The sequence below is a fragment of the Typopeltis vanoorti genome, chromosome 7, assembly GCF_054136105.1.
Source record: "Typopeltis vanoorti isolate ZY-2024b chromosome 7, IOZ_Tvanoo_1.0, whole genome shotgun sequence".
Lineage (NCBI taxonomy): Eukaryota > Metazoa > Arthropoda > Arachnida > Uropygi > Thelyphonidae > Typopeltis > Typopeltis vanoorti.
The window spans coordinates 119,434,511-119,460,449 of NC_143555.1; the positions used below are offsets into that span (position 1 = coordinate 119,434,511).

At 37.7% G+C, this 25,939-nt stretch overlaps 1 protein-coding gene across 1 annotated transcript in view; it reads right to left on the bottom strand.

Moving 5' to 3' along the window:
• Positions 1-25,939, bottom strand: part of Dhc36C (Dynein heavy chain at 36C) — a 1,350,914-nt gene that overhangs the window by 665,569 nt on the left and 659,406 nt on the right. Inside the window, 1 exon segment of the mRNA XM_090395101.1 lies at positions 2,366-2,595. Within this exon segment, the coding sequence (XP_090251227.1) occupies positions 2,366-2,595 (230 nt within the window).

The following is a 25,939-nucleotide window of genomic DNA, read 5'->3' on the forward strand; positions in this document are numbered from 1 at the left end:
AGCATTGGGAAGATGAGGGAAATGTTATCTGTGAGAGTCAACATGGATTTGTGAAGGGGCGCTCTTGTTTTAGTAATATGCTAGCCTTTTATAATAAAGTTACAAGAGCATTAAATGAGGGAAAGGCATATACTGCCATTTTCCTAGACTTGGCAAAGGCATTTGACAGGGTGCAACATGATAAGCTGATATTATTATTATTATTATTCGTGTCACCTCCAAGGAGTCCAAAGACTCATCGCAGGACACCTACAACTGTCTCAACCACTACACCGAACCTCTACTACGAATCATTTCCATCAACGTCATCTACCGCCCACCTCTACCAATACCATAACTAGTATTTTTTGTCTGTAAATTGCGTGTGTTCTGAAGGGCCGATTTGTCTGTATGCGGGATGAAAAACCCTGCTACCTCCGTATGAGATTGGCTAACTCACCTTCGAGTTAGCATATTCAAGTTGCAGCACATGGGTCTGGATATCAGATTGGTCAACTGGATTCAGGATTGGCTGTCCGATAGGTATCAGAGAGTTGTGGATGGTGGTGCAATATCAAAGAGGCAGAAGGTTACAAGTGGGGTTCCACACAGCTCAGTACTGGGACCTATATTGTTTAACCTTTATATCAATGACATTGTTCGTGGATTGCAAGGGGATTTTCAATTGTTTACAGATGATGCAAAGCTGGGAGGGATTATTAGAAAGTGAAGATGTGGTAATCCTGCAAGAGGATTTGAATAAGCTAGACAGATGGGCAAACGAATGGGGATTTCAGTTTAATGCAGCAAAATTTAAGGTCTTGAGGTATGGGACACATAGATGGGATGCTGCATACTCTATGGGAGGAGGTATACTGGAGGAAGTAGAGGAGACAAGAGATCTGGGGTTGATGATTGATAGAAACCTGAAATTTAGGGGACATATTGCAAAGGTGGTGAAGGTAACACAGAGGATTGCTGCAATAAGGAGAAAGACACTGACCTACAGAGATAAAAAGGTTATCATTCCATTGTATAAGAATCTAATCAGACCACACTTAGACTATTGCTCTCAGATATGGTCCCCAGGATTTTAAGGGGATAAATTAACTGTGGAAAGAATACAAAGGTGGATAACAAAGACGGTGTCAGGACTGTACAATGTTAGTTATGAGGATCGGATGAGGGAGTGTGGACTGCAGAGTTTGATGGATAGAAGGAGAGGTGATATGATTGAGACTTTTAAACTGTTGAGAGGTGGTTACAGGGTTGATACTGGGGAGTTCTTTCGGTTGGTTGAACAGCGTAAAGGAATGATGAAAATTATATAAATCTACACAAATAATTAAGGGGGCCATCCCTGGAAGTTACGAAAAGAAACTGTGAGAAAGAGGGTGAGGAGTGGTTTCTTTGCATGGAGGGTGGTTGAACCATGGAATGCGAGAACGGTCAATGCATTTAAGGAGTGGTATGATAGATTTTGTGTTTCGTAGGAGGGACCTCCCGATATGGCTTGATAGACTTGTGTTTCTTAGAAAGGACCTTGCACGATGAGTCTTTTGACTCCATGGAGGCCTGAATAATAATAATAATAATAATATCCAGTCTGGCTATCACACAAACCCACAATTATATAAATCTACACAATGTAATTAAGGAGAAAAAAATACTTTTGATAACACTGTTCAAATACACTGCTGCCTCTCTATGTGACACTAGCAATCTTTTCTTTTAGGGTATCGGCCAACTTATTTACTAGGCACTTTCGGTATGCTTTCTTCTTTTCCAGGACTGAATCTTTAACTTCTTGTGTCCACCATGGTGTTTTTATTTTTCCATCCTTGCAAACAACTTCTCCACATCTCTCCCTAGCTGAATTAATGAATATTTTCTTCAGGGTTTTCCACTGTTTGGATCTTGTTTTCAAACTGGTTCTTTTTTCTTCAATGTTTGTAAAGTTGAGTCTACAGTTTATGTGTAAAGGGTCTTCAACTGGTGGTTTAAAGGTTAGATAATCTGATTGTCCTGCTCTGGAGACAAAAAACAGGCAACATGTTTCAGGACTCCCAGTAAGCAGGTAATGGTAGTTTTGCTTGAGTAATGAAAATCATCTACCACCTGGAATAGAATGCATTGCTTGAGAGTAGTGAGTACAAAGATGGTGTGATACAAAGATAGATAGTATTTCTGAACAAATATTTCAACCCCACAAAGAAATAATGATGGTAATATTAATACTACTACGAATAATAATAATAATAAAAAATGTGAAAAGGATGACAGTTTTCAAGACATATAAACAAATGCTTGTAAAAAGGAATACGCTAACATTAAACTAATAAATTTATTTTAATTATTATTTTATGTTAAGAGAATTCTGACTTACCCTCTCTTCTTTTCCAATAATGTCTTGAAAGTAGAAATTAATTCCAGAAATGAAGTTGGAGTGACATAATTTTTACGCTGCAGCTGGTTATAAAATTTTATAGATAAGTTCTCAGTGCTCACATGGAAAAGTTTGCACATGAAAATACAACCATCTCGATCTGCCTCTGACATTTCTACATCTTCTAAATAACGACTTGCAACTGCTTCCAAAGCATCTGTTGGCCATGGCTATAATAGAAAATAAAAAAAAGTATTACATATAAAATGCAGCATGCCAAATTGTTTGTGGGAGCATGGATGTGAATGTATGAATGTGCACACACAAGCACTACAAATATTCACCTGCCACTACTTCATTATAGCCAGTGCTGCTATGAATGCAGCACCGAGTATACTTAACTCGCCCCCCCCTTCCCAAGATTAAATTCCTGAGTGCCCCCCCCCGATTACCTGAGTGCACCACTGAGAGTGATGGTATCTATGTCCACAGACCACGCAGTTACAGGAGCAGCCTTGTGACACAGTACATTGTCTTGATGAAACAAGACAATGGTCAGTTCCATAGAAATGCCATAAAGTGGAAGCATTGCAATGTTCAGATACCTCTCAGAGTTTGATGTTCGTGGCACCTAAACAGAGGTCCGAAGTGATAAACAGGATCATTCCATCACATCACAACGTCCAAATTTCATAGTTGGGGTTAAGCACGCTGGTAAGAGATGTTCAAGGGTCATCTGCTTGGTAAAGTGTGTAGCATGATTTGTCGCTCTATAATTCAGTTTTCCAAGCTTCCGTGTCCCACTGTACATCCTCTTTGCACCACTGAAGACAATCCTGCATGTTGGTTCAGGTAATAAAATTATAATATAATATAATATAAGATAATATATATATAATAGCTTTTTTAACTTGAGGATATTGTATATTAGGATAACCAAGTAATTTTATAAACTTGGTTATTTTAACTCCTAATCCCAAGTATGCAAACAATTAAGTTTGTGCCTGAAACAAAGTTCAAGTCTAAAGATGTTACAACACCAGGGAAACTCATTGTAAAGGTGGGTAAAGATCTGATCACTATTCTTAGTATTTTCCCATAATGTACAACACATCTCACTAGAAGATGTATACTGCAATGCATTATGGGTGGGGTCACTACCCAGACCAGTTTCAACCTTTTTTGAGGTCTCTCAGTGAGTAGCTAGACCCTGAATACTAAGGTTTTAGTAATACAGAGCCTTATCACCTTTACCTATAGAAGTTGCAACAAGGTGTTTTTATTTTTAATATATATATATATATATATATATATATATAGTATGAATATATTGAACACATCTTACCAGTGTGCATAACCCCAACTATGAAATTTGGAGCTGGTGATGTGATAGAATGATCCTGTTTTTCCTGGTTTGGCTTCAGACCTCTGTTCGGGTGCCATGAACATCAACCTCTGAGAGGTATCTGAAAAATGCAATGCTTCCTACTTTATGGCATTTCTATGGAACTGCCCATTGTCTCTTTCATCAAGACAATGAACTGTGTCATAAGGCTGCTCCTGTAACTGCATGGTTTGTAGACACCAATGCACCAAGGACTCATTATGGGAGAGCATACCACTTTACTATACATAACTTCTCATCTTCCCTCCTTAATCCTTTCCTTTCCTTTACATTTACTACTACCACAATGACACTTACTGCCTACTACCCCACCACAACAGTATTTTTTTGTCTGTAAATTGCATGTTTCTCATGGCCAATTCGCCTGTATATGGGATGAAAAACACAAGTTTCTGGGAGAAAACCCTGCTACATCTGTATGAGATGGCTAACTCATCTTCAATTGAAAAAAGCCCATATAAAGATTCCTCTCATTATGATGAGAATCGAACTTGGGTCTTTTTCTAATCAAGCAGCACAATGCCCCACTGTTCTTCCAATTGCCCTAGTGCTATTCAGTTTTACAGTTAACAGAGTTCACATTTAAAGAATAAAAGACACGTAAAAAGATATTCACATCTTGAACTGGAAGGTGTTTCCAATTTGGACCTTATCCAAAGGACTAGGAATCACAATAATAAATTTAGTTAATCCTTTATCCAAGTGTAAGCAAACAAAGTTTGTGCCTAAAGTATCTTCAGGACTGAGGCAACTCGTGGTAAAGTGTTATTCAGTTTTACAGTTAACAGAGTTCACATTTAAAGAATAAAAAACACGTAAAAAGATATTCACATCTTGGACTGGAAGGTGTTTCCAATTATGACCTTTATCCAAAGGACTAGGAATCGCAATAATAAATTTAGTTAAGCCTTTATCCAAGTGTAAGCAAACAAAGTTTGTGCCTAAAGTATCTTCAGGACTGAGGCAACTCGTGGTAAAGGTGGACCAAGCTTTCATCACTTGTCTTAATAACTTCCATAATGTAAAGCACATCTCCTTGGACATGTATAATTTTATGCACTAAGGAAAGGGCCACTACCCAGACCGGTTTCGACTTTTATTGAGGTTTCGTCAGTGGGAGCCAGACTCAGAGGTGGTAATACTAAAGTGGAAGTAATGGAGAAGTCATAGTCTAACCAAGTGGGGGGAAAAACCTTTCGACTAGGAATCACTTAGATATCATCTTAAAATATATGATATTCCAAATAGTTCCATTTCTTGGAGTTGAGGTGGTGTTATATCTGGAAAGCTCAGCTTTTCCAAGTGTTTGATATATTATTATTATTATTACAAGAGACCTCCAGGGAGTCAGAGACTCATCGAGGGAGACCACATACTACACAAACCAGCTATCATACTTATTCTTGAATTCATTCACACTACTTGCACTCACAACATCCAATGGCAATCCATTCCAATCACACCCCACCCTCTGAGAGAAAAATCTAGCCCCTATACCCTTCTTGGCTTCTCAGCTTCCAAGGATGTCCTCTCGTCCTTTCCCCACCCTCCATAAATTGAAATCCTGTATGATCCTTTCAGCAGTTCGTAGTCTCAATCATATCACCCCTCTTTCTGCTGTTTGCTATTGTCTACAGTCTACAAATTCTCAATCTGTCTTCATAATCAGTATTCCACAATCCTCATTTTTAACACTCGCTTTTAATACTCTCTTCAATATATCAGAATCACAATGGAATCCAGGAGACCAAACCTGCACACAATAAGACCAAATGAGGTCTTATCAAGGCCTTGTAAAGAGGCAAAATAACATCCATATCTTTACATGTGAACATTCGTTTCAGCATTACTATTATCTTTTGAGTTGTATTTGCAATCTTTGCCACATGTCTCCTGAACTTCAACTTCCTATCTATTAACACTCCAAGATCCCTATCCTCATCAGTTTCTTCTAGCCTTATCCCACCAATATAATACGACATTGGATATGTAATCATGCGGAAGTGAATGACTTTACATTTACTGACATTGAACTGACACTCATTTTCCAATGCCCACAATTCCAGCCTATTCAAATCATTCTGCAAAGACTGCATATTGGCAGCATTCCTGATTACCCTCCCTATCTTTGCAACTTCAGCAAATAACTGTATGGTGCTTGTCAAATCCTTTCCAATATGATTAATGTACAGATTGAATAACAATGGACCAAGCACTGATCCTTGTGGTACACCACTTGTTACATTAAACCTTGTAGACTCAGATTCCCCGTATACCACTTTTTGATATCTGTCAGTCAGCCATCCTCTTATCCATGTTAATATTGTATAACCCAAACCCATTTTCTCCAATTTATGCAGCAGTCTGTCACGTTGTATTCTGTCAAAAGCCTTAGCAAAATCCAAAAATATCATGGAGTATCCATTCCCCTTGTCTAGTTTAATGGTAACATTGTTATAGAATGTGAGCAAGTTGCTAAAACATGATCTTCCCTTAGTAAACTCATGTTGTTCGTTGCAAAGTAAAGATTCACTGTCAACCCATTTCTGAATGCGGGCCCTAACTAATTTTTCCAAAATCTTCACCACCACACTTGTCTTCGCATTGCTCACAGCACTCTCCTATGACACTTGGAACTATTATTATTCTTTTTTTTCCAAATTCACTGAATTTTCAATCTCTAGATCTCTATACTTGGTGAAATTTCATGCACTTTTTATTCTACTTAACTGTCACCTAGTATTGCAAGTCAATAAATAAAACATGGGAGTATTCAACTACACTAATGCCTGGCATCTGTCAATCTCATTTTTAAATTTTCATATCTTTGCACTTTCATTTACGCAATAATTATTACGTGACAACTTCAAGGAGTCCAAAGACTCATCAAGGAAGGACACCCACTCCACAACTCTCTGTCTCCATCCCTCAATTCACCAACTAAAGCGAACTGCAATTACCATCATCATCTACACCAATGGCCATCTACTGCCCACCACCACCACCACTATTATTTTCACAGACAATCACAAACATCCATGCCCACAGCAGGACTTGAACCCACAGCCCCTTTGGCTGGAGAATGGATACGTTAAACAAAATAACGTTTTTCAAATTTATGTTGCCAAGGAGTTTGCAAATTGAGAAACCATATTTCCTACACAAAGTGCCAGCATATAGCTTTTCCAACCCAATCATGCCTTTCTTCAGTTTTAAGCTGCAAGAATTAACTAGATGGTTCACTTTGCCATTGCAAAGTGAAGCAAATGTTAACTTTTCCCTCTGTGTTCTTCAAATATTTACCACTGGAGTGCTTTATTTTTTTAAGCTTCTGAACTTTTTGGTATTTCTTTCTCATTATACTACTTTTCTGTGAGTGTGAATTTCCTATATGCACTACTTTTTCTTTGACATTCAATTAGTATAATTTCCATGTTCTTATGATGAAAACATTAACGGTCTCTTTTCAGTTTCTATGTTTGCTTGATTTGAAAAGTTGCAGTTCTCCACTTTCCTGGATAGGTATGATCAATTTATATCACTGCATTAGCCTTAATTTTCATGAATTAGGATCAGGTGCTTGGGGCCTCCAGGTTGGGGGTTGAACAAGATGTAAGTAACCTCTTCTTGTGAAAATACACATTCAGAAGCACATTCAAAGGAAAAGGATGAATTTACTGGAAAAAAACAGCAAGAAAATAGACAAAAGATCTGGAATAATGGTTATATTAAATATCACCACTTGGAATGTTAGGAGATTTGGAAAATAAAGCGTCCACTGCAGGTAGCACTTACAGTTGACTCTCTGCACTTCCATCTCAGTATAGTATCACTGATTGTTGGCCTGGGATGGCCCAATTTGTCAACAGTTTGCCAAACAGATAGGCCTACAACATGGTATTCTATCCCAATGCCTCTTTCAAACCGTGGCAAGCCCCTTCTTGCAGCCATTTCACCTGGACACAGTTGCACTGACTTGGGAGCACCATATTCCTCCAATAAATTTACTAGTTACAAACGCAACTTGTTATATCGCATAATGCATCTTGCCCATGCAGGTGTCCATTGACTTCTTTCCAAGCAACGTATATGCTCCAAAAGAAGGAAAAAATAGAAGAATAGAAAAATAGAAGAAAAATCACTGAAATATGTTACAATGATTTAGAAAAGCTGATGAGATACTCTGATAAAAATAATTATTTAATAATTTCAGGAGACTTTAGAGTAGGGTACCAAAGTATACCACAGACTGTAGGCAAATAAGGAGAACAACGTTTAAATCAAAATGGGAACAAATTGTGAGATTTCTCATTTTATAAATTAAAAATTACAAACACTTTTTGCAAAACAACAACAACAACAACAACAATAATAATAATAACAAAAAGATACCCATAAATATATGTGGAGCACCAGAGAACTATGATTATTAATAGACTATATAATCATTAATACAATGCTGTCTTAACAAGTAAGAGATACAACAGTATGTAGAGATAGTGATGTATATTCAGACCATTTTCTGGCAATGTCAAAAATAGTAACACATTTTCAATACAAGCAAGATGGAAATCACAAAAATCACAAGAATCTAATGACAAGAAAAATGTAGAAACAAACTACAAAACTTACCTATGCCAAGAATCTAGTAGTAAGACTTATACGTTGGTTAGACATAACTGGTAATTAGTTTACGGAATTAACAACGCATATAAAGTATATTAATTAAAGGTAACTTTAATGAATAACTTCTATATTTCGGCAATGTCACATTGCCATCTTCGGGAACATAAAGATATGATGTGTGCACTCAGGAACTAACACAAAGCAAATGAGGAAGAAAGCAAGAAACTAATATTGTTCCTAAAGTCCTAATGGTGCCCTCTTGCGGGCTAATTTGGTAGTCTTGGCAGTTGGGCTGAAGTTCTCATAATGAAAGTCTCCCAAATTTGGGGCAGTTTCATGCACCCAAATTTGTTGAGGTTAGGAACATTTTTTAGAGCTACTGAAGATTCTTTGAATAATCTTTCATATTTAAACTTGCTGCGATGGATTATTTTTGTTTTCTTCCAACGAATTTTATGGTGGGTATCTAAGGCATGGTCTGCCAGCCCAGAGCGGATGTACTGGTGAAACCGGATGTAGTCTTGGTGTTCTGAAATCCTGATATTTGTTGTTCTGCCTGTTTGGCCAAAGTAGGACAATTTGCAGCTGCAAGGGACCTGGTATACACCAGGTAGGTCTAGGGGAAGTGGTTGGTCTTTGGTAGAGCGGATAAGGGATGCTAACTTTTTATATGGTCTGTAACAGGAAGTAAGGTCATATTTTTTGAGGATATTGGTTATTTTTTCAGAGGTGCCCTGGATGTAGGGGATGGTGATAGACTTGGTGTAATCTTTATTGTGGAGGGGGGAGGGGGGGTTGTGGTTTACAGGTTTTAGTATTTTTTGGGTTTTTTTGGGGTTATAGCCATTGGCTAAGAAAGTGTTGAGGATGTGGTTTAGTTCAATAGTCAGGGCCTGGTCATCTGAGCAGATTAATTTTGCACTGTTATATAGTGTTTTTATCACCCCATATTGTTGTGAGGGGGGGGGGGGATTGCTGGTGAATGTATCTGCCAGTGTGGGTGGGTTTTGTGTAAACAGAGAAAACCAAAGATCCATCAAGCTGGCGGGTGATTAAAGTGTCTAGGAAGGGGAGGGTGTTGTTTTCCTCTTTTTCTAAGGTGAACTGGACTCTGGGATGTTGGTTGTTTAAGTGTGTTAGGAAGGAGTGGAGTGTGTCTGAGCCATGTGGCCAAATAGCAAACATATCATCCACATAACAAAGCCAAATAGTGGGTTTTTGTGGGGCGGAGTTTAAGGCTTTCTCTTCAAATGTCTCCATAAAGAAATTGGCCAAGGGTGGGGAAAGTGGTGAACCCATGGCTGTCCCCTCTATCTGTTTGTAGAACTTTCCTTGCCAAATGAAATAGCCTGAGTTCATTGTGAACTGAAATAGGGCTGAGATATCGGGAGGAAACTTGGCTTGAATGAGCTCAAGGGTTTCTTTGAGCGGGACATTAGTGAATAGGGAGGAGACGTCAAAACTGACCATTATGTCAGGGTGTTGGAGTGTGAGGTTTTCTATACTGGCTTTAAAGTGGGCCGAGTTTTTTATGTGTGATGGTGTGTTGCCAGTGTAGTGTGTGAGCATTTTGGCTATATGTTTGGCTAATTTATATGTGGGGGAATCAATGCCATCCACTATGGGACACAATGGCACATTTTGTTTATGTATTTTTGGGAGTCCATATAATGGGGGGGGGGTCTAGAGTTATAAGGCTTAAGTTTGTTGGTGACTTCCACAGGCCAAGAAGTGACTTTCTTAAGGAGTCTGTGGATAGTTCTAATCTGAGAGCTGGTCAGATTATATTCAATGGGGAGGTAAGTAGTATGGTCTCGACTTTAGGAACAATATTAGTTTCTTGCTTTCTTCCTCATTTGCTTTGTGTTAGTTCCTGAGTGCACATACCATATCTTTATGTTCCCGAAGATGGCAATGTGACATTGCCGAAATATAGAAGTTATTCATTAAAGTTACCTTTAATTAATATGCTTTATATGCGTTGTTAATTCCGTAAACTAATTACCAGCTATGCCAAGAAGATAGTATTAAAAATCTGTATCAAAACTAACTGATACAATTGAATCAGTATTCATCTGACTCAATTAATGATTGTAAATATTCTGCTGTAGTTCTGACATAAATAAAGACTGGATAAACATAAGCAAAATTAATAAAACAAACAGCAGAAGAGGTTCTTGGAGCAAAAACAAAGACCAAGAGAAAAAAAGTACTGAAATTTTGGAATGATGATATAGCAACAGCTATAGAAGAAAACAAAAAGTTTATAAGCTTCACTTGCAGAAACAAACACCATAACCAGTACAAGAACTAACAGAAATATCACAAAATATATTGTAAGAAAAGCTTGCCAAGATTCTTAGGAGTGATTTATTAGTCATACTGAAAATGATTTACATGGCCATCAAAATATTGCTTATAAATCACTGAAGCATTTTAATAAATCAGAAAAAGATGTAGAAGAAATTTCAGGAATTTCAAAGGAAAAATTAATATATCATTACAAACAACTATGGTATAATTCATCCCTTAGTAATGCAGAAATAGAAAATAAAAAAAAAGTAAATACTACAGGAATAGATTCATTGGAGATAGTAGAATTGGAAGAAATGTTATCACAACAGAGAAATAGAAAAGCTTAAATTATACAGTAAAATTTTAAAGAAAAGAATAGCTCATTGCCAATGGTTTGTTATTAGAGGAACAGGTTGGATTTAGGAAAGGTCAAACTTGCATTGATGAATTCACACTAAAAATAATCATAGGAAAAAGGTGAGAATTTAATTTAAGGACTCACCTGGCTATTTACAGATTACGAAAAAGCCTTTCACTGGGTTAAGAGACAAAAATTATGGAATATAATACAAGACTGAGGTTATCTAAAACAGCTATTAAATGCAATTAAAAGCTTATGTAACAATAAAACTTCAATTATAAATATCAATGAATACACAGCAGATGAAATAGAAACTAATCAGGGAGTCTGACAAGGATGTAGCCTTTCTCCTCCTTTTTTAATAAAATTTTGATGATCTAATAGGGAAGTAGAAATCTGTAGTAAACCCAGGAATAAACATCAGTCAGTATACAACAGCAAATACAATGCTTCTTTTGAAGATATTCAAGTAGTCGTACAAAACTCAGAAGAGGACTTTCAGAGATCCCTGAGCATTTAACAGCAAATAACTAGTTAATACAATTTAATAATTTCACTAAAGAAAACTAAAACATTGGCATTCTGGGGTAAATATCCCATATGAACTAAAACAGTAATTGCAAATCAAACTCTAAAACAAGTAACACATTTTCAATATTTAGGATTTGATATAACATTTGATATTTGATATTTAGATATAAGATAATGTAGATAATGATGTAGATAATAAATTACACCAAATAAGAAACTCAAAGATCGGAATCAAAGAGTTTCATGCCAAATATACAGTAACTATAAAAGTATTGGCGACTACTAGCGTAAGCTAAAGCATAGCCAAGTACGTAGTACAAACTAGGGCAACTCGTAGCAAAGGTGGAGAAAGTTCTGATCGCTATTCTTGGTATTTTCCATAATGTAAAACCCATCTCCTAGGAGATGTATGATATAATTTAATATTTAATAAGATTTAAAATTTAATATTGTATTTGTTGAGAGCTCTTGATAAGATAAATGTTATTTTAAGTTATCATCGATAAATTTACTTGAATCTTAGTGCATCTGTTTGTGTGTTTTTGGTGTTTCATTTTATAATTTGATAAAATACATTAGAAGTGAGTATGGCTCCCGTACGAAGGAAAATGGCAGCCAGTAATGATGGTTCGCCATCTTCAATCAAGAATGGTAATATAAAGGACATGATTCAGTGTACTATCTGCGAAATGTACGCTTTGCGGAGTGCGGTCGGAGTATGGTTAGATGATAATAAACGAGTGAATGTGTGTAGAAAATGTAAGGAGAATGAGGAATTAAAGTGTATTTCAGGTCGTGAGTGTTATATTTTTGTCAAACTTCAGAATGAAGAAAACAGTGATATGACAAGAAATGGCGAGGTTGTACCAGAGAACTGTGAGATCACGAAGGTAGAAAGTGTGAATGATAGTATTAATTCAGAGCATATTAATGGTTTTACAGAGAATAAAAAAGATGAGATAGATGCAATGAGTGAGATTGCGTTGTTGAGTAGAGAGATACAAAGGGCAAAAACGGCAGCTAGAGCATATGAACAAAAGTCGACTGAGTGAACCAGCCAATAATAAAAAGTATGATAGGAAAAATAAGCGTATGAGTGTGAACATGAACAAAATGTAGGATAGAGTGCTGTATGGAGACTCGTTAGTATGAGGTGTGTTAGTTGAGGATTTAACAAAATCGTACCAACCTCATGCGAGCATAAAGGATGTAACTGAGTCTATTAGAGAGCAAAAGAAAAGCGTGAAAGAAATGATTGTTGGCAGGTACAAATGATTTGAAAGGAGATAAAATGGAAATGATAGAGGACCTGAATGAACTGTTTGAGGTAGCAAAAGAAAAGAGTGAGAGAGTTAGAATGATTAGTCTTTTGCTGCGGTATGACAATGAAATGTTTAAAAGGAGGGCCATAATTGCAAATGACTTTATGCGTGGGTTATGTATGACGAGTGGTGTGGAATTTGTGGATGTGTGGGGTGAGTTCAATGGGAGAAAGGATGTATATAAGATGGATGGCTTGCATTTGAATGGATACGGTGTAAGGAGACTTGAAAAAGTGTTGCTGAATGTAGTGGATGTGCAAAATCACGGAAACTAGATTTATTAGGGGGGGGGCGTAGATATACAGACCTTAGGGAGGCAGTTGAATGTATGAATGAGTATAATATACCCGAGCAAATAAGGACAACAAATCAGAATGGGATAGTTAATATAAGGCATCAAGGTAGGGTTGGGCTAATGGGGGTCTTAAATTCATTTACACTAATGCTAGGAGTATTAGAAACAAGAAGGAAGAGTTTTTGGCCAAGGTTGGCACTTCCAGGCCACAGGTTATTGGCATTAGTGAATCATGGCTGACTGTAGACGATATAGCTAGTGGGATTGAATGTGATGGGTATAGTGTGTTCAGGAATGACAGGGAGAATAAAATAGGGGGGAGGAGTATTGTTGATGATAGCTGAGGAGCTGCAGCCAAGGAGAATAGAAGTTGAATTGCAGGATAGAGAAAAGAGCACATTTGAGACCATTTGGTGTGAGATTGTGGCTAGCAGAACAAAATATACAATGGGTGCTGCTATAGACCAGGTGATGGAAAAGATGGTGGTGACAGATAGAAGAAATGAGTGGAAGGAGGGTAATTATTATGGCAGATTTCAACTATGGTCGCATTGATTGGAGTGAGGAGAGGACACACGGGAGGAAGGAATTGGATTTTATGCGGTTATTAAGGGATAACTATCTGCGACAGCATGTAATGGAAAATACTAGGTGTCAGAGAGTGCTTGACCTAGTAATTACATCTGAGGATTTGGCTGTAACAAATATGACCACATTGCCACCAATTGGTAAGAGTGATTATAGGGTCTTGACTTGGGAGGTGGCTAAAGGTGTGGAATTTTCAATTAAGACAGGGTACATGTGGAATTATTGGGCTGGAAAGTATGACAAGTTTAGGAGTTTGATTGGTTCAGTGCCATGGCATGTAAAACTGCAAGGACTAGAAGTTGATAGCGCATGGGAGGCAGTTAAGAAGTGTTTGCACTTTTTATTATTTGGACTCTTTACCAAGAGTCCGAATAATAAATCAAGTAGGAGTTAAATGGATGAATAACACCATTAAGCTTGAGCTGCAAAAAAAGAAACAACTATGGAGGGGAATTTAAGGAGAAAGGTGACCGGCAGGCACATGAACGGTATAAAGCACAGGCCAGAAGGGTAACGAGTGTGGTAAGAAAAGCAAAAAAGGATTACGAAAGAACATTGGCCATGCAGGCTAAAGAGAATCCTAAACAGTTTTTTCTATATGTTGCAAGTAAAAGGAAAAATGTATATGGCAAAATGATTTTAAAGAATGCCGATGGTAGTGAGGTAACTGAATCAGTTGATATAGTTGAGTTACTGAGGAGCACTTTGCAAGAATATATCATCCAGCTGGTGACATTGCATAAACGAATGTACCAGTAGATTATACGGGAATTGTGGTGAATCAGTAGATTATACGGGAATTGTGGTGAATGAAGTGGAGATGAGTAGCCTATTGCATATTAGACCACATATTTGACAGGATACCACATGGAACTCTAATCAGTAAACTGGAGCAGATGGGGATGGATTAGGGTTGGTGAGATGGATAGGAGGGTGGTTGATGGAGAGATACCAGAGAGTGGTTTATTCAGTAGTTGAGTCCAAAAGACGGCTTGTGGTTAGTGGTGTGCCACAGGGCTCTGTTCTTGGACCACTACTTTTCAATCTGTTCATCAATGATATAGGAACGGATTTGAGAGGAAGTGTTCACTTGTTTACTGATGATGCAAAGTTGGGTAGAGCAATTGTGAGTGCACAGGATGTCAAAATTTTACAGGATGATTTGGATAGTTTGGAGGACTAGGCTAGGAAAAATGGATGTCAATTTAATGTGGCAAAGTGTAAGGTTATGCACTTTCGGGTGAAAAGAATAGCAGCAGTATATCACATTGGTGGAACCGTACTCCAGGAGATTGATGTGGTCGGGGATTTGGGAGTGTTGGTGGATAGGGAATTGAAGTTTAGGGGACACATTGCAAAAGTGGCTAAATCAGCTCATCAAATCACTTGGCTTCTGAAAAATACTTTAACATGCAGAGACAAACAAGTTGTTGTTCCTCTGTATCGAGACCCCATATAAGACCCCATCTGGACTACTGTGCTCCACTTCCTCCCCATCACGAAGAAATCCTGGTGCCCATAACTGGGCACCAGGGTTTCTTCATGATTTGGAGAAAGTGGAGAGGATCCAGAGATGAGTGACCAAGATGATAGCAGATCTGTGGAATGAACCTTATGAGAGTATTGGTCGATAGGCAGAAAAGGGGTGCGTATGATTGAGACATTCAAATTACTGAATGGTTTCTATAAGATTAATCCAGAAGATAATTTTGAAAATAGGACTGGTGGTGGGAGGACTAGGGGCCATGCATGGAAGCTGGGCAAGAATGTGGTTTTTTACTTGGAGAGTGGTGAATGATTGGAATAAGCTGCTGGAGTCTGTTGTGGGTGCCTTGACCGTGAATGAGTTCAACGCAAGGTATGATAGATACTGTGTGAATGTTGAATAGTTGTTCTTGACATGACGTTGGGGCCTCTCTCGATGAGTCTGTCGACTCCTTGGAGTTGCCTGGAATAATAATAATAATAATAATATCCCCTTAATTTAAATAATGTTTACATCACCAAAATGAAGCCTATTGGCTCTTTATTTCAAATAAATTACACTATTTTCAAGCAATATATGGTACTATAAAATGAACAACATAAGGCAAAATAAGGAATGAAACAGAATTAAAATTTTTTAAAGTCATGGCACTATCAACAATACTATACAGTTTAGGAAGATGGATAGAGAGAGAGAAAAAAAAAGATGAAAGTAAAATACAAGCAACTGAAATGAAATTTCTTACATTTCTTACAGCAGTTCAAAAATGGAACAGGAATACAAAATCATGAAATAAGGAAGGAGTTACAAATACAGGCAACAAATGATAAAATAAAAGAACATATAAAATGAATGGAAGAAAGAAGGTAACCAAAGGAAGTAATAAAGTATAAACCTAACAGGAAAAGAGATACAGGAAGACCTATGAAGAATCAAAGTATAATCCTTTAGATGTCGAAACAGGCTTTTGGCCTATATCTTAAAAGAAGAAGAAAGTTCAAGTGCATCTAAAGGGCCATGGGGTCAGTCACTTATCCCTGCTGTTTATATGATTATATGAATGGTCCACATATTGAATGCCATTTCAGTGTTGCCACCATTGTGTTTGGACTTCAGACCTTGACTGATTCTAACTGGACATTCAGAGCTGTTTTCTTTCTCACTACTGAATACAAAATATCCTTTGACAAAAGAATTCCTAGGTGTGTAGTATTTTTTTTTCCTGGAACAAATTTTAATTCTCCTTCCATCTGTAAATTTGATTCCATTACTGTCTGTTTTATTATTATTATTATGATTCTGGAATCCATAAAGTCACATGATTCATCATGACAGGCCTACCCTAGAAAACACTGACTCTATCATACCACTCACTGAACTCATTCAGCTTTCGTTCTCTCAACACTCTATCGGGCAATGCATTCCATGGTTCAACCACCCTCCATGCAAAGAAACCATTCCTTACCTTGTTACTCACAACGTCCTTTCATAATTTCCAGGGACGGTCCCTTGTCCTTGCTCCTTCCCCCTGTTCTACCAAATAAAAGAACTTCCCAGTGACAACATTGTAACTGCCTCTCACAATTTAAAAGTCACAATCATATCAACTCTGCAGTCTCAATCCCTCAACTTATACTCACTGTACAGTCCTGATATCATCTTTGTTATCCATTTCTACACTCTTTCCACAGTTAATTTATCCCCCTTCAAATCCTAGAAACCATATTTCAGCACAATAGTTTAAATGTGATCTAATCAGGGCTTGATACAATGGAATGACAACTCTTTTATCTCTTCAGGTCAGCATCCTTCTCAGTATTGCAGCAGTCCTTTGGGTTACTTCACCACCTTTGTAATATGTTCAGTGACTTTCAGGTTTCTATCAATCATCATCCCCAGATTCCTTGCTTCCTCCACTACATTCCTCCAACAGAGTTGAAACCTCCCATTGATGTATTCCAAACTTCAAGACTTTACATTTAGCTGAATTAAACTGACACCACTATTCATTTGCCTATATGTCCAGTTTATTCAAATCCTCTGGCAGGGCTACCACATTTGCACTATTACTATTAACCCTTTCCAGCTTAACATCATTTGCAAACAACTGAATATCTACATGCAATCCACTGACAATGTCATTGATTTAAGATTAAACAATACAGGTCCAAGTACTGAGCCCTCTGAGACCCCACTTGTAACCTTCTGCCTCCTTGATACTGCTCCCCATACACAACTCACTGATACCTGTCAGATAACCAAATCCGAATCCAGCTCAATAACCTGACATCTAAATCAATGTCCTGCAACTTAAATATCATCTTATTATGTGGTACCCTGTCAAAATGCCTTTGTAAAATAAAAAAAAAAAAAAAAAGGCAGAATATGCCTTTCCCTCATTGACTGCTGTTTCATAGATAACATTACCCTCATCTGCCCAATGCTGTCTATGATCCCTCACTAATTTCTCCAAAATATTAATAACTACTGATGAAATACAAACTGGACTATATTTTGACACTTCCAGCCCATTACCATCCTTATGCAATGGCACTATCTACCCCTTCTTCCATTCCTTGGGACCTTTCCCATGGCCAAACTTGTATTGAAAAGTCAGGTTAATGGAGCCGTCAGTTCTTTAGCACATTCTCTCAAAACCTGTGGGGAAAATCTCATCCAGTTCCATTGCTTTGTTCACATCCAGAGTACTCAGTATTTGAAACACATGCTGTTTTTGCATTTCTAAACCTTGAACCTGCCTTATCCCTCTGGTATTCAAACCCACTTCTCCAGGATGAACTATGCCAAATATTGTCATATTTTTCAATGAACTCTAAAGTGTTCATTGAAAAACTTCACCATGTCCTTTGCATCAGTCATTCCATTCCCATTTTTATCCAATAATTCTGCATAGGATTTTCTTTGGATCTCAGGAATATTCTCTTTTCATATTCTAGTTTTGCCTTCCTTACCATATTAGTCACTCCCCTAGCCTGATTCTTATATTCTTCATTCATCTGCTCTCTAGCCTCTTCTTATATCTCTTACGTAACTTACTTCTTTTTTTTTACGTGCAGTTCTAATTTGATATTATTTATCATCCACTTAACACCAAATTGTGTTCTCTTTTTCACTCGGTGTATACAACTTGCTCTTGCTGCTAATAAATATTCCTTCACAAGTTCCCAACCACTGATGATATCTTGCTCTTCAATTCCTCCATCCATGGAACTGTCCCAAGCTGATATCTAATACTATTATAATCACCTGCCTTATAATTCCACATACATTCCATTATTTTTGATCCTACTGCATGTCCATTCATCTTTCAAGTAAAAATCACATGGTTACTCAATCCAACTGGTGGTAGAGATGCCATCTCATTTATAATCAGCTCTTCTAGTGCTATGACCAAATCTAATCTCTTAAACCTTGTGTTCCGTCTATTACATATTGCCTAGATTTGTCCCTCAAGAATTCCAGAAATTCCATTCCCTTACATGCACTTTCCTCTTCCCAATTTATACTGCTGTAGTTAGATTCTCCCATAACAATTATTCTTTTTTGCACTTGCCGAGCTCAACTGCCTAAACATCTCCAGCACTTCACCCTCTATGTCCCTGGCTTGTAGCAACACCCCACAAAATATTCTGTCCTGCCCATCTCTACCTCACACCATATGTTTCAAACCCATTAGTGCCAATGCCCTCCAAATCCTGCACTCTGAGAGGACATATCATTACTTATCATAAGCAGTACTCCAGCACCGTGTCTGTCATATCTATCCTGTCAAAAAATGCTATACCCTTCTACCTATCTTCCTGTCAGTATATCATCTTCCATCAACCATGTCTCAGAGATCCCAATAATCTTTGGACAGGCTGATGCAATCAGTGCCACCAATTTATCTCCTTTATTCTGGATACTCCTGGAATTAGTATAAAGAATCAAAGCATTATCACTGTTTCTATGCCAATCATTAACCCCTCCTGACTCCACAAGATTCAGCATTACCTAATGTATATTCCTCTTCTCCCAAGTGCCTATTCCCACAAGAGGCCACCCATGCTTCCATCTACCCTGATAATTGTAGTTTCCCTGCATTGAAACACTGACTTGCTCAGAGAACAGCACAGGCAAACACTCATCTGGCATTCTATCTTGTACACCACAGATCATTGCATCTCCATAGATCACACCTCTTACCACTCTGCATTCCTCATTTTCTCTCCTCTAACACTTTCTTTTTTCTTTGTACTATCCTGTCATTTCTCCATCCCTGGTTCCAGCAAAGTCTAGCCTTTCTTTCATTCCCTCTCTTTTACTGGTTCTCATATTCTCTCCCCTTCCATCATTTCCATAACTCTCTCTCTCTCACTCCTACTCTGATTCATTTTGCATTTATTGTTTCCAATTGCTTAATCTCCTTTATGTTTTCAGCTCACTCTCAATACAATCCATTTCTTTCTGTGCAATGATCTCTCTCTCTCTCTCTCTCTCTCTTCAAGCTATCTACTTTTGCTCAACATTCATCCTCCCAGTTAATACCATCTTCAAAAACTTTATGACATTTTAAACCAATTACACTCCCTACTTTTATTTTTCATTCACATTCTGCTTTTTATCCTCTCTCTCGATCATGCTACTCATCTCTCATTCAGTATTCACCCGTTTCTGACATATCACTGTCGAGGTCCATTATGTAATTTCTAAATCACAAAGTTCTTTGCATTTTCTTCATTTTTTGCAGACATTCACTCTCACCCACCACATATCTAACTGCCGGGATACGTACATGCTGCAAGCACTGCATACCACAAAATCTGACAGTACAGATGTACAATGTAGTCCTTAAATGGGGGGGGGGAAGACTTCGTGATAAGCCATTGGCAAATTGAGCCAGAACTCAATTTGCCAATGAAATATTACGTTTAAGCACTGCAAATTACCCACAGACTATACATTATATCTAGTTTAGATTCTATGTAATTTAAAGTAAAAAACTCTCATAACTAATAATGAAAACTTATCTTTTTTTACGGCTACCTCATTTTGCATCAAACTATATATTATCATTATTAATTTGTGCATACATTTGCCATGTTGGGTGTACACTACACTGATAATAATGCTATGTAATACAATACAATTCAATGATGCTGATATTAATGCAATGAAACTTCATTATGTGTAGTGTCTATTTGCATGGAAGTTGATCCATATAATGAAAATAGAGAAATGTGAAGTAAAGAACTTTTAGAGTAGAACACACAGTGTTATATCTTGAGTTCGCAGGAGCTGAAAGATAAGTTCATAGGAGCAGAAAGATAAATGCCAGCCTGGTTGGCCGAGAGGTTAGTGTGTCCGTTCTCCAGCAAAAAGGCTGCAGGCTCGAATCCCCCCATACGATGAATGTTTGTGATTGTCTGTGGAAATAATAGTGGTGGCGATGCACAGTAGATGGTGTTGGTGTAGTTGCAGTTAGTAGTAGTTGGTGGATTGAGTGGTGGAGACAGAGAGCTGTAGAGTAGTTGTCCTCCCTCAATGACACTTTGGACTCCATGGAGGTCCAATAATAATAATAATAATAAATACATAATACTTGATTTACTTTTGCTGGATTATTTATATTTACAAGTGTTTTGTTTGCATATAATGGTTGTCCATTTTCTGTGGCTTTAGGAGCTATTATTTTTGTCATGTATACCTATAAGTCATGGCAACAATGCACAGAACAATGACAGGTAATTTCAATATGAGTGATTTTGTTTACTGAACTTATAAAAATGCATTCATTTCAGACAAATTATGAAGACTAACACAATGTTAGAAATAATTATTTTAATTTCCCGGCGTTTCGACCTTCATATTAAGGTCAACATCTCACTCAAAGATTGTCGGAATAAGTGAGACATGGTTGGAAGAGGATGACATCCTGACAGGATAGAGATGGAAGGGTATGATGTGTTTCATGAGGATAAAAGGGGTAAAAAGGGGGGGGAGTGCTATTGATGATAGAGAAAGAGTTATGTCCATACAAAGTAGAGATGCAAGACGGAAATAGTGCTAGTGGTTTTGAGGCAGTATGGTGTGAGATAGAGGTGAATGGAATCAAATACTTGGTGGGATGTTGTTATAGACCAGGTAATGTGGATGGTGGTGAGAGTGAAATGTATAGTCAAATTAGCCAAGCAAATAAGAAAAGGGTGATTTTAATTATGGCAATATAGACTGAAATGATGAGATAGCAACTGGAAGTAAAGAAAATGAGTTTCTTGAGTTTTTGAGGGATAACTACCTCAGACAGTATATAACAGAGGGCACACGAGGATTAAGGGTCTTGGATTTGGTCATCTCATCAGAGGATGTAATTATAAATGAGGTGTCAAATCATCCACCAATTGGTGAGAGTGACCATGAGGTAAATTACCTGGGTGGTTGCCAGCAGTATGAGAAAAGGGTATATGTGGAACTACAAGGGGGGGGGGGTGATTATGAAGAGCTCAGGAGACAGCTTGTGGGTGTAGCATGGAATGAGGAGTTAGTTGGAAAAGAGATCAATGCAGCTTGGGGAATTTTCAAAAACTATCTAGCAGATGCAATGTCTGAATGTATTCCAAGGGTGAGAAGTTTCAATAAGGTAGGTATGAGATGGATGAATAAAGAGATTAAGCATGCGATACAGAGAAAAAGGGCATTGTGAAGGCAGCATAAGAGAAGTGGAAATAACCAATTTCATGAGGTCTACAAAGACCAGGCAAGGAGGGTCACTTGGTTGGTGAGAGTAGCTAAATACTCAGTTATGAACAGCAGTTAACTAATGAAGCCAAAAAGAATCCTAGGGAGTTCTTTCGATATGTAGCCAGCAAAAGAAAGAATGATTATGGAAGGATGACATTGATTGGAGAAAATGGTATAAAGACAGCTGTTGCAGAATGTGTGGTGGAGATACTTAATGAGCAGTTCATAAAGATCTTTCAATCTTGTGAATGTGACTTCATGGAGAGATTGAGAGCAGTTGATGACGGGGAGGAGAGACTGGCTAAGTGAGTGTAAGTGAGCAAGAAGTGTTTGGGGAGTTGAGTAAACTAGATGTAAATAAGGCTGTTGGACTTGATAATATATCACCGCGTATTCTGAAGGAAAGTGCCAGAGAGTTGACACCTGCCTTGACATATTTTTTTAACATAGGTCTTGCAGTTGGTCAAGTTCCTAAGGAGTGGAAGAAGGGCAAGATTGTGCCACTTTATAAAGGAGGTGATCGAACTCAAGCATCAAACTATAGGCCTATCTGTGTGTCAGGTGTTATGGTTAAGTTGTTGGAGAAGCTTGTGAGAACTAGGATCCAGAGATCGGTAGACAACAATTGTATAATCTTTGATGGACAGCATGGATTTGCTAAAGGAAGGTCATATTTTAGTAATCTACTTACTTATTACAATAAAGTGACTGCTTCCTTGGATAGAGGAGAAGGATACACTGTAATATACTTGGATTTCGCAAAAGCTTTTGATAGAGTACCTCATGATAAGTTGACAGTCAAACTAGAGCAGATGGAGTTGGATATTAAATTAGTGCACTGGATTGGAGACTGGCTATCTGATAGGTATCAAAACGTTGTGTATGGGGGTGCGATATCCAGGATAAGGAAAGTCACTAGTGGAGTGCCTCAGAGGTCTGTTTTAGGGCCATTACTATTTAACTTGTATATTAATGATATTGGCAAAGATATGGATGGAGATATTCAGTTGTTTGCAGATGATGCAAAGTTGGAATGAACCATAAAGAGTAGTGAAGATGTTGTGTCCTTGCAAGAAGACCTGAATAAATTGAGTGATTGGGCACAGAAATGGGGATATGAGTTCAATGTTGGAAAATGTAAGGTTTTAAAATTTCGAAAACAAAGATGGGATGCAGAATTTATGCTTGGTGAGAATATACTATTGGAGGTAGAGGAAATAAGAGATCTGGGGATGATAGTGGATAAGGATCTAAAATTTAGGGGACACATCCCCCAAAGATGTGTCCCCTAAGAATAGCTGAAAAATTGCCTGAGGGTGATATGCCATGCCTGAAGGAAAGAAAGGTGAAGAAGGAGTGAGAAAAGGGGGGGGAGGCAAGGGAGAGAAAAGAGAGTATGAAAGAGCCAAAGAGAAAGTATAAAGATAGAATTTTAAATGGTGATTCCTTGATAAAGAGAGGTACTTGAGGAAAACATGACAAAATCGTGTTTCACTGGTACCAAGATAAAGGATGTTAGTGATGCTGTAAGGATGCAGAAAGAGAAAGTCGAAGAAATGATTCTCTTTTCCAATACTAATGATCCAGCAGGTAACAAGTGTGGCATGAATGAATGAAGATATGAAAGAGCTGCTGGTAATTTATTATATGGCACTCTGTTGCATAAATAGAGGATTGACCTGATGATGGTGATTTGGATAAGAGCAAGATTGATGACAGATAATTTAGTCCCATGAAATCCTTGGGGATGAAGTAATGGAGAGTATTCAAACACAAGTGACCAAGATTGTAGCTGGTCTATGGAATACTTCCTATGAGAACAGGCTGAAGAAAACTAACTGATAGATGAATACAAGGGTCATGATAGATACATCTAAGTTAACAAATGGCTTTTATTTTGAGCGTTGACATTGATATCTTTTAAATGCATGGCAGAAGGAGAGAGAGAACAAGGGGACATCCTAAAAATTGTATAAGAATGTGATTAGCAAGGGTGTCTGTACTTCCTTGGAGGGTGGCAAATGGATGTGAGAAGTGATTTTGAAGTAATTCATCAGTGAATGAATTCAATAAGAGATATGATAAGTATTCTGTGAACAACAGTTATAGTGGGTTGGAAGTTTTTCCACTTGGTTATACCATAAAAAGATACCAAGAAATCATAAACTTGGTTTAATCCTTTATCCAAGTGTAAGCAAACAAGTTTGAGCTTGAACTATTTTCAGGACTGGGGCAACTCATATAAAGAAGCTAATGACTTCACATCTCCTTGCAGACATGTATAATGCTATGCATCATGGGAAGGCCACTACCCAAACTGGTTTTGTCCTTTATTGAGGTCTCATCAGTGGGATCCAGACCTAGAGGTGATACTAAGGTTGAAGTAGTGCAGAAGTCATATTTTCATATATGAGTTCTCAAAAGGTGTCACACCTAATCCAGAGTATTTTAATAATAAGGTGTGACACCTTTTGGGAACTTGTATATGAAAATATGATTTCTGCACTACTTCAATCTTAGTATCACCTCTGGGTCTGGCTCCCACTGATCAGACGTCAATAAAGGCAGAAACCAGTCTGGGTAGTAGCACTTCAAGTAAAATGGAAACTATTACTTGATTATTTCTGCTTGTCAGTGTGTCCTTCTCATTATGGTAGCAACCCTTTACAACTTTTGCAATGTGTTCCCTGAAGTTGAGTTCCCTATCTGCCAATACTATCAGACCCCTTGCTTACTCTACCTCCTGGTACAAAGTTCTTCCAATAGAAAACATCTCATTCCATCTTCTCTGACAGAAAATCCAGATGCAAGTGACCAAGAGGGTGGCAGGTCTATGGAATGTTCCTTAGGAGGATAGATTGAAGATTTGTGAGTTACAAAAGTAACTAAGTAGAAAGAGGAAAAGAACGATATGACAGAGACATAGAAGTTATTAAAATGGTTTTATAGAACTGATACATATGAAAATTTTCAGTACATGACTACTGGGGAGGAGGAAGGACAAAGAATCATCTGTGAAAATTTGGTAAGAATGCTGTAACTAGAGCATGAGGAACAGATTTTTTTTAAACATTTTTTTATTGGAGAGTGGTGAAATGAGTTCAATGAATTGTCTGAGTCAGTTATGATGTTTTGTTTGTGAATGAGTTTAAAAGAACTGACTGTTAATGTGCATATGATGTATATGCTGGCGCTAGTGGGTCAGGCGCTACGAACGTGCTTTGAAGAGCTCCTGATTCAGATAAGTTTTACTAGGAATAATTAAGTATATATGCGTAATTGTTTAAGTAAGAGCGGCTGTAAACGTTGTACGCTACCGATAGTATTAGTGTGGTTTTTTTTTTTCTTGCTTAAACTAAATACGAAAACGTTAATATTAGACCTAGTAACCTGCAGAGAAAAAAAAATGGCGGCTGCATTGTCATTCCATGATTTTAATTTGGATTTCAGTAGGTTCGTTAAGTGTGAGGTCTGTTATATGTATTCCTTCGATTACATAAATGATTTGTGGATGTTTAGTGCGGATGGAAGAAGGGTGTGTGCGAAATGTGACCTGAACGAGGAATTGATGAATGCGAATATGAAGTTGATGACAGAAAGTGCTAGTACCGATTGTGTCGTGAGTGCACGTTTGAAAGAGAATGGCGAGAAAGACAGGCGAAAAAATGTTAAAAAATCAGGAAAAAAGAAAAAGAGCGATTTGACAACCGTAACGGATGTTAAAAGGGACGAAAGTGAGGCGGAAAGAAACGAAATTGAGAGAACGAATGAAAGTAGAAATGGCGTGGTGCAGAAACCGCAAGTAAAAAAAATCGAAAGAATGAATGATAGCGAAAAAAGAATGACTGATGGCGAAAGTTGGACGCATGTTGGAACGAAAGTACTAAACCAAAGAAAGATGAATGACAGTAAAAGTGAAAAGAA